A 10111-nucleotide genomic window follows, 5' to 3' on the forward strand; every position below is an offset into this window, starting at 1 on the left:
ACTAAAAAAGTCAAATTTAGAGTGGTTTGCTGAATCAGAACTGTTCACAGTTGTGGTGATTAGGAGCCAGACATCAGAAGAGTTTAGTGCCTCTAAAAGTAACCTTACTGAAAGTTTTAAACTAAACTGGTTATGAAAACGCTGCTTGATGCCTGAGACGTTGTTTTAAGAGTTTTGAGAGATGCTTTTGGGGTATTTTTATTTTTCTTGTTGTTTTGTTTTTAGTGTATTCATGGTTAAGAGGCACACACACAGGCAAAATAGTCCCCAGTGAAAGTTTCTTTTTTCCAGACATACTGCTTTACAACTACCTATACTACATAGAAAAATTCAGAAGGCACATGTAGGTTCACTGGTGGTTTTGGATAGTAAATAAAATGGCTGTATTTGTGTTGTAGACGGTGTGACCTCCTGGTTCCTATCACCACCACTCAAGATGTTACTCTATAATGATGTACATCAGACTACTCTGACTCTATTTACATCTCCAGTCTCTTTAACAAGTCCTGGGTGTTAATGGTGTCGAAGTTGTGTTAATAATGTATTAAGACAAAGTAATAATGGCAGTGAATATTTTATGCCATTAATGTATTTTTCTAGTTTGACCATTTAAACCACCCATAGTTCCAGCTTGAAGCCCAGCTGCTCATGCACTATTGCTATTACTGTCTCAGTGACTGTAGTGCCCTTGTTAAAAATACTTATTTTAAACGGCAGGTTCCATTGATGGCATTCTTGATATAACCATGATTATTTTCAGCTACTCTGACAGTGAATTGGTTCATCAAGTCAGACGTATCACAAAAGGCACTGCTGATGATACAGTATCAGTAACATTACTTTAGTGCCACAGGACACCTTTGGCAGACCTCACTGGACAATGCTAGTGGGAGAACTATGGATAAACCAATGAGCTAAATGGAAAGCTTCAGTTCCATTTAATAGCATGTTTGGTTCATATAAACACTGCGTTCACATGATGGAAATAATCATTTTTAATTGCTGGACGTATGACTACATTCTGATTATTTTGTCCACACATATACATGTTTAGAAGAAAATACACTACTTTGTAATAGGGAAAAATATTTCTTTAGGGGAAAAAATTGAGCAGATACAATAAATGCAATTAATCACGATTATTTACACAAACTTAGTTTTAAAAGCATTGAATTTTAATATAAAATTGTGCAGCAACCCAAAATACAGTAATATCTGAGGATCTGTAGGCTGCAGTAGATGTGTCTGTAGAGCATAATGTTGGGAAATGGTGTGCAGAAATAAATCTGAAATTGTTGAGCTCTAGCAGTGCGCTACAGTGCATCATGTGGATAGATTTTATCACTGCTGTGTAATCTGTCCACTTCCCAGAATTTGCCGTTTTCCAGAGGAACATTATATAGATAGGATTAATTTGCTTTGCAGCTTAAAATGGAGCACTCGAACAATGATTTTTATCAATGCTGTGGAGCAGTTGTGCAGCTTACATGTACTTATGTGCATGTAACTTGATGCTTTTTTTTGGCTTGCTTGCCAAAGAACTTCCAGTGTGGCCCTTACTACCAGATTAAAGAACAGTATTTTAACAGCTCACAGGCTTACAGTACACAGTGCTGTTTTTATTCATCAAGAGTTGCAATCCTTGAGATTTTTGTACTTCATCTACACATTTATGCACATATTTTCTTTTTGATCTTTTGCACATTGCTATATCACCATTCATTCATCATCTAAACCATATTATCCTCCTGGGTCGCAGAGGATGCTGGAGCCTATCCCAGCCCACATTTGGTGGAAAGCAGGAAACACCCTGGACACGTTGCCAATCTATCTAATATATCACCAGTGATCAACAGTTCTTTTTCTTTTATGTGTGAATCTTTAAAAAGCCGAAAAACACTTTTTACTACAAATAAGAAAAGAGGGGTGTAAACTGTAGCAGCTCGAGTTCTCAGGTGTTAGTTCTTTGCACATGAAGTATTCTATGGAAACTTCCCTTACTCTTACTATATATATATATATATATATATATATATATATATATATATATATATATATATATATATATAAAATATTTTAGTGGATATTCCATGATTGACGTGTGGTTTGATGCTCTGTAATAGCCATTTTGTGCATTTTTCATTAAAATGTTACCTGTGTTCCTGTCTCTGGTGTTACCTTTCTTCTGTGTATTACCAGTGATGATCAGTAACATCAGTGACTCCTATGGATAAATTAAAAAAATGAACATTTCTGCAGAATGACCTGATATACTTCCCTGGTGAACGCTACCTGATGACCATAATGACTTTTTAAGACTTGAATCTTAATCGCATGTTCTTGCAGGTTGTTGTGAAAAGTGTCTCAAGGACAGCTGTCATGGTTCCTTCAGGTGCAATGAGAACGGATAAAGAGACCATGGTGCTGATGACCACCAGAGAACAAGGAACTAACCTCATTGGTATGAAACTTCCCAAAAAAAAACACCACATATTGGCACTGTCATAATAAAATTAAACATGTCCGAAATAGCAAGTTTACTGGAATTTGACCATTTCTATTGGTCCACACATCATGAAATGTTCAAAATGTGACGGGTAGCTGGCACATTTTAACAGCGACTTCTCACAATGGCTGTGTGTTTTTTGTGAGTGTTTCCATTTCCTTCTCTGTGTAGGAACCTGCTCTTCTGCTCAAACTGACAGCATCAGCTCATTGCATCCAGAATCCTCCATCAGCTGCCATCTCCAGTTCACCAGCGATGCAGTCCACTTCTCAGCTCACGATGTCTACCAAATAAAAACCTCTTTTGACACCACCACAGGTCTGTGAATTTAATTTGAAAATACCCATATAAGCATGTTAATGTGTTTGGTATACTGAGTTGCTGGTTATTAGGTACACCTGCTTTGTATGTACACTTACTGGCCACTATATCAGGTACTCCTGAGATGTTTACCACTTTAGGGCCACTTGATTAGACATGCTTGGTTGTTGATACTCCTTATAGGCATTCCCTCAGTTATTATAGCTTATTTTAATAATTTTTGTTAAGCTAGCGTTATACTTATTTTGACCTAAACAATGTGGTCGCTTAAGTCTGACTTCCCACAGATTTTGTTCTTAGACCTCCCCCAGCTGCTATTGGTCCTGTTCACTGCATCATTTGTTTTGAGGCCTCCCCCCAGTATCGATTAATCCCATTCACCACATTTTTTGTTCTAAATCCTCCACCCTCAGTAGCAATTGGTCCTAATCACCATTTGTTCTGAGACCTCCCCATGACTGTGATTGGTCCAGACATCACATGATGCATCTCCTGGTGCCTCACTTGTCACTGCATAGTGCCATCCACTAAAGGTGCTGAGAGAGAAAGATGGTAGTGATAGCTTGCTTTTGTTAGGTTCTTTTAGCTTTTCCAGCTTCCACTTCATCACTGTTCCATCCCTGACCACAAGACTACTGCTGACTGATTGTAGCTGTCTGGTCAGCAGTGGTCCTGTGGTGGTCACTTTCTGGGGGGAAGTGTTAATAAATTGTACAGCAACAGTATAGTATATGAGGTACAAGTACCTAATATAGTAGCAACTGTGTGTGTATATAGAATATGGTTTTATGTAGGAGTGGTCTTTGTTTAAAAAAAGCTCGTGAATTACTGCCATTGGACCTCATCTGAAGTGCTGCAGTCAAATAATGCCCTCAGTGGCTTAGCCGCCTGATTGCAAGTGAGCTAATTGTGTTAGGGAGCGCTTTTGTGCTGCATTTGCTTATCTAAGTGGCAAATCACACAGGGGCCTAACCACTCGACTGCAGCCTATTTAAAGTCCTAAATGCTCTGTGTGGAAAGCGCTCTTGCTGAGCCAGAACTATACAGACTGATTAGTATGCCGTGTGATAGGCACTCAATTTTAAATCAGGACACTCAGTTGTTCTGTTGCTTGATTGTTATTTTCCCTGTATGAATTTCATTTCCTCTAATAATTCTGTGGCTATATCATGTAAATTATTTGCGTACGGTTGCTGAGCTTTGTCTTTAATCTACCTACTCCAGGCTTCTACAGTTGTGTGCTGACCTATCGGCCCATGACAGATCAGCAGATCAAGGTGCTGTCCATGTCCATGTCAAATGTGGTGGTGCGTGCAGCCGTGGAGGGCAGCCATTTCTCCGGTGAGCAGGTCGCTGCTCAGCTGCCCATAAACCCAGGCTTCTACGCTGACCAGACAGACATCATCCTGAGCAGCCAGCACAGCGCTGCTGACCTGACTGTTTACGGAGCCTCAGCAGCTCTTCAGCACCTGGAGGTAACTTTTCCACCTGTTCATCTTCTGCATCATTAAGTGTTAATGATGCACTGAAATAGAAAATCTTCGTCTGAAACCGAAATTGAGAGCACGCTTAGCCAAAAAACAAAACCCCAAAAATCTGACTGTTTACCTTGAAATTGTTACAGTATGTGGCGTGAAATTTAATGTTCTTGGCAACAGAGAATGGTTGGTCAGTCAAGGCACTGAATTGTTTACGCTTTGCTGTTTGGCTCTCTCGTTTGTGATTTTTAATTTTTTTAATTTATTATCAAGTACTAAAGCTACAGATACTGTGGCATGCTCACAGAGACTTGGTTTTCTGCTTCTGTTGTTTTACTGTGTGCTAAGCCAGAAGTCATGTTTTCAGGCGGTGTCAAATCTGAAGTAGAGACATTTGGTGCTGTAGTCCCTCTTGATGTTGAACATGAGCAGAGCTCCAAATCGTCCCTCATAGAGAGTTAAAAAAGTGTTCACTGCATCCTTATTAAGTGTGGTTTAGAACAGTTGTCTAAGACGTATGTGCACATACAACATTGTCTAAGAAGTATGTGCCCATACAACATCCTCTAGAAGTATGTGCACATACAGCATCCTCTAGAAGTATGTGCACATACAGCGTCCTCCTGGTGTTTTAGAACAATGTAACATAAACTGCTCATAAAATAGTAAAATGGTTTTAACATGAAAAAATTCTGGATAAAAAATTGTTTATATTTTAATTTCAGTGTATTTAGAAAAATGTTTGCAAAGTGTGCTGAAGTTTTACATTAGTTTATATTATCCTGGAACAAATGAGCCTTGCTGTTGTTTGTCATATATTTATATGTTATGTTTAGGTGAAATCGAGCTCGTCCTCCATTGTGGTTCAGGAAAAGGAGGTTTCCTACAGTTATCCAAGCTTCATCAAATACACAGTCAGCCTAGTAAGCCCACCAGGAACATCATCTGCCACTGTGTCTATATCAAGTGCCTCCAGCGGCCAGATGCTGGTTGTTCCCATCACAGTAGTAAACGTAGCGGATATGAGCACCTCAATGAAAGGTTTGTTACATCTCACTCCTTTAGAGTTAAGGTTGTAGTTAAAGAAATAAAACAAATCTGGTAATATAGTGCTCAAGACACTAACAACTAACACTAACAGAAACTTAACTAATGAGATCAAGCATGAACACAAGTGATTATTACACATATGTTAACTACAGTATGTGGAATATTTTATAGCAACTTGCATAACTTCTGGTACACAGACCAAAAGTTCATTTTGTTTTATTTTTTAAAGTAAATTAAGCCAATTTGCCAAAAAACAGCACAACACTATGATTACTGATACTATTGTTTATTAACAATATGAGGTTGTGCTACATTATTGATGCATACAATGTAGTCAAACCATTTTGTTCTGTTAATAAGCATATTACACTCTGTTATTGAAAAACTAAAATTCTCCATGATTGTTTCTTCAAAGTTATTGAAGAAACATTTGGACTTCATATCAACAGTACAGTTGCTGGCCATAGATTCCAGTCTTTTTTTTTATTATTAAAATTAAATTATTGTGCATCATCGTTTTTGTATACTTTTACAAGGTCAAATGTTTTATGAAGATTTAATATATACTTATCATTTAGAACGAAGATTACAGTATTTAATGGACCTAGTAAGTACTTAAAAACTCTCTCCTGCAGTCAGTGCCGTTGGAAGCGAAGGAGCTGGGATTCTCCAGCAGTTTGTGGACTCATACCAAGTAATGTTCTTCACCCTCTTTGCTCTTCTGGCTGGTACAGCTGTAATTGTGATTGGTAAGTGCCACTGATGCAACTGTATGCATGTTCTCATTGTTGTCATGCAGCAGTATTTACAGTATAATTTATGATGAATAGTTTAAAATCTGATTCTTTCACAGCCATTATAAAACTCAATATACACACAGGGAAATCCATACATCAGCTGAATTCTGTATTAATGCAAGTTATAAAAAAAGTTATTTTACAGATTATGCTAAACATTATACTGTTCATGGAATCATTTTATCATGTTACTTGGCAGCCATAGTCTTTTTCTCATCGTCATTTTACCTCGATTAAGGGCCTGTGTGTTGTGTCTAACAACACTCTGGTATCCCTTGAATAAATGGTTTGGTAAAAAAATCTAATTTGCACAATTTTCCTCTTACCTCAGAAGAATTTGACCAAGACTCGTTTGGTGTCCACATATGCTTTTTGCACTTCAGCAGTGAGGCTAACTGTGCTAATAAACACGATGTCAATAGTCACCCAAGTCTCTTCCATAATTACATCCATAAAACTTCCCTCAACCCACTCAGACCACATTCAGGTTTTCATTAAGGTTGGTAGTACTTGGTGATGTGGTTTAGAAAACATCATGACCTAATATGCCAGTGTGTAAGTGAATGCTGCAAGTTTATAGTTTATAGTAAATTCACTCTGACTTAAACCCCATAACTTTATGGAACTTTAATGAAGACCTGGATGCTGTTTGAGCCAACTAAGAAGTTTCTTGGATCTATTTACCAAGAAAAGATTTAGGTGACTATTGATCTGTGTTTGTAACATCAGCCTCTTAGCTCCAGTTAAAAAACTGAAGCAAAATTTGGATATCAAACATGTCTTGGTTGATCAACTACGTGGAAAATTTAGATTTTTTCACAAGCTGTTCTTTTAACTGTGGTAAAACCACTGTAATACACACCTTCTTGTCACTTATTTTAAGGTGTAGCCTAGTAAACCATTTAATAACTAGAGATGGCAGTGCTGATGGTCTAGTCTTCTCTTGCAGTCTGCCATGCACTTTTCTCCCCACGAGACCAACCCGTTCACCCTGCCTTCATCCAGAGGTCACCGCCTTCACCAGGTAATAAGGAGGCTTGTTCTTGTTGACTTTTGCCTTAAATGTCATTTGCCTGTTTACATAATGGTATGTGATGCAAAAATTTGTGTTTTTATGTTAATGGATCATTTTCACACACCATATTCTGTGCAGCAGAAGCCATCATAGTAGTGGCAGCACTCATGAATTATAATGTAGAGGACTCACTTACACTGTATGGCCAAAAGTATGTGGGGACACACACCACACTTCAAAAGGCATGTTGGACATCTGAATAATCTATAGTTGAGCACTCCTTCACCCCTCCCTTTGCAGCCATAACAGCCTCTGTTCTTAGGCTAAATCATGCAGATACCTTGATAAGGATGTAAAATGTCCTTTAAATTCTCATTTGTAAATGCTGCCACTGCTGTAATGCTTTTCTTACTTTGAATATGTATTCATCAGGGTCATGTGATTTTCTTGCCATTAGTATAACAGTGTGGGCCAAGAAAAGAGTTCACAGCATTGCTTGATTTGCCCAATTTTAAATTTGAGCCTATCCTGCAGTGACTTCCTAACCTTATTGCTGTTTTCTGATCTAGCCACGCCGGCTGCGAGCCCCTACAACCACACAGTGGCCTCAAACATGAAGAGTAGCCCGAAGTTGCGTCTGTTTTCGCCAGACTACAACTCGCGGTGAAAGTGAGACATGACATAATCCATCTTTCAGAAGTGCCTTCTTTGATGAAAAGATTCTAAGGTATTCGCTTGTGTGCATAATCGCTTTCTGAATTGCAGCTTGAGTTTGCGTTGAATAAGAATTTGTTGCTGCATTGAAAATCTGAACTGTTAATGTTCTTGCAAAAGGTGTGTGTTGTGTTTTAGTATACTTGTGTGGTATTACCAGTTATTACCAGTTGCATTTTTTTTTCCTTATGTTAAGTTTGATTTACTTTTTGTTTTGTTGTGGAAAATGAATTGACATTATTTATAACCTTTTTTTTTCTGTTCACGTTTTATACTTTTGCCACTTATATTTTTATTATATTGGACTGTACATGTGAATGATTTGAAACTCAGGACAAACCTTCCAGTGGAAACACTGCTAATCTGATACACACAGTGTAGCATATCATATTGTGAATAGTATGACCACTGAATCCGTCCAAAAAAAACCTTTTCTTAATGCAGAATTATATCGGCCAGTCTGTTCGATCTGTGATATAGTTTCTACTGTTTATTTAGGGGATCAGAAATGCCTTAAGGTACATTTTCTGAACCAGTATCGTGCAGCTTCTCACCTTGACTGATGTGAAACATGTGAATTCCTTAAACGAACTGCTGAAAACTTGAGTTTTTATTTTGTGTTAAAATATTTTTTACAGTCAGTTTCTCCTGTAGGTTCTGACTGAATACAAGATTACAATAGCAGTTCTGAAGGAGCTCCCTGGGCGTAAAACTCATACTATTTAAGTGAACGAACAAAGTGTTGTCATTGTAAATTGTGAATCATTTGCATTTGATTTTTCCCCTGCGTGCCTCAGTGGGCAGGGATCAGGAGCCATGAAGTAACTTTGTGGCCCATAAGACTGCAGCATCGTATAAAATGAGGAATCAATTTTTGTGTTTAATTTTGCTTTAATTTTTTGTTCCCAATGAACCATTTCCTTTTGTGTATTGCTCATTTTTTTCCAAATGTCAGTTTTATGTTGTAAAGAATTTTGCTCATCGTCTTTCTCATCTTCTGAAAGAGTTTGAAGTTAGTGTATATATCAGATTACAAGCCTGCCTGCCCTTAAATCTATACGTCTATATATATATTATAGAACGCTTTTTTTGTAATACTTGTTTGGCTAATCTTTGCTAAATAAACGTCCTTTTTACATCACTACTGATATTTGAGTCTTTAACCTAAGCCCCATTCGAACTGAATTACTTTTGCCTTGTGAGGTGCTGCATTCCGGGTGATTACCAATGAGATCTAAAGTTTTTAATCCAGTATGCCAAGTCTGTGGTTTTAACAACTCACTACTGCCAAGTAGTGTTTGCAAAGTGAAATATTTTCTATAATACAAAAAACTTTGACATTCCTCAGTAATAGCAGTCCTGAGCAGTCCTGTTCAAACAGACATCACAGTATTGTAGTAATAAAACAGGGCAATAGATTTTTCTCTTTTTTTTTTCTTTTTTTTTGTGACCTGAACTCAACGAAATTGAGCTTGATTTGACCCAATTCCTGAATCCTCAAGTTCCTGACAAAACTACTGAAATCCACAAAAGTGTAGTGTATATTCCCTCCTGCTGTGATTGTGCATTTGGAATTACAGTTGACACGCCACACTGTAATGAGATGTGAGGTCTCCTCCCTCATCCAGTGTCTTAGTTTCTTTTTGTGCTGCCATATAACGTGTTATTGTTCTGAAGTGTGCCTCCTGTCACATTATGCTGAGGTAATATCTGCACCATTTTGTTTTGATTCATGCTATTTAGGGTAATTTGAGGAAATTATGAAGACCTTTATCCTGTATGAATTGGCCAATCAAAAACTGAAACCAGTTAAGAGAATGAATCTATTAAAATATTCATTTTCTATGAATCTGCTTAGTGATTTATCAACAGTTTGAATGCTAAACAGAGTAATAATATAGCCTGTTTAACAGGCTAAAGATTCTCCACAGTGGGGAGCTATTGAAAGATACTGAAAGAGGAAACCCACACCAGCAGGGTCTCACAAATGAATGTATGCTTGTAGAGACAAATTGTTTAGAGGAAGTAGGTTTTGTTTCACTAGGATTAGGTTGAACAGCTCACCAGGCAGCTAACAGGCTGCTCTACACCATAAAACTCCTTAAAATACCACTTGAATGTCTGTCTACTTTGAATTCATGTCCCTCTTTAAGCAGACCTAGCTTAAGTAAGATTCCCTAGGTTGGATGTGAACATTGCTGCTAGCATGGTGCTCACAAAGCAATGAAAT

At 37.7% G+C, this 10111-nt stretch overlaps 1 protein-coding gene across 1 annotated transcript in view; it reads left to right on the forward strand.

Annotated features, from left to right (window-relative positions):
* nup210 (nucleoporin 210) overlaps positions 1 to 9025 on the forward strand; it is a 44961-nt gene extending 35936 nt beyond the window's left edge. Inside the window, exons 34-40 of the mRNA XM_017698259.2 lie at positions 2347 to 2461; positions 2678 to 2824; positions 4052 to 4302; positions 5142 to 5346; positions 5991 to 6104; positions 7102 to 7176; positions 7737 to 9025. Of these exons, the coding sequence (XP_017553748.2) occupies positions 2347 to 2461; positions 2678 to 2824; positions 4052 to 4302; positions 5142 to 5346; positions 5991 to 6104; positions 7102 to 7176; positions 7737 to 7834 (1005 nt within the window). The 3' untranslated portion in view covers positions 7835 to 9025. The remainder of the gene's footprint in view (positions 1 to 2346; positions 2462 to 2677; positions 2825 to 4051; positions 4303 to 5141; positions 5347 to 5990; positions 6105 to 7101; positions 7177 to 7736) is intronic.
* Positions 9026 to 10111: the final 1086 nt, after the last annotated feature.

This window comes from Pygocentrus nattereri, chromosome 9, assembly GCF_015220715.1.
Source record: "Pygocentrus nattereri isolate fPygNat1 chromosome 9, fPygNat1.pri, whole genome shotgun sequence".
NCBI classification, from domain to species: Eukaryota; Metazoa; Chordata; class Actinopteri; order Characiformes; family Serrasalmidae; genus Pygocentrus; species Pygocentrus nattereri.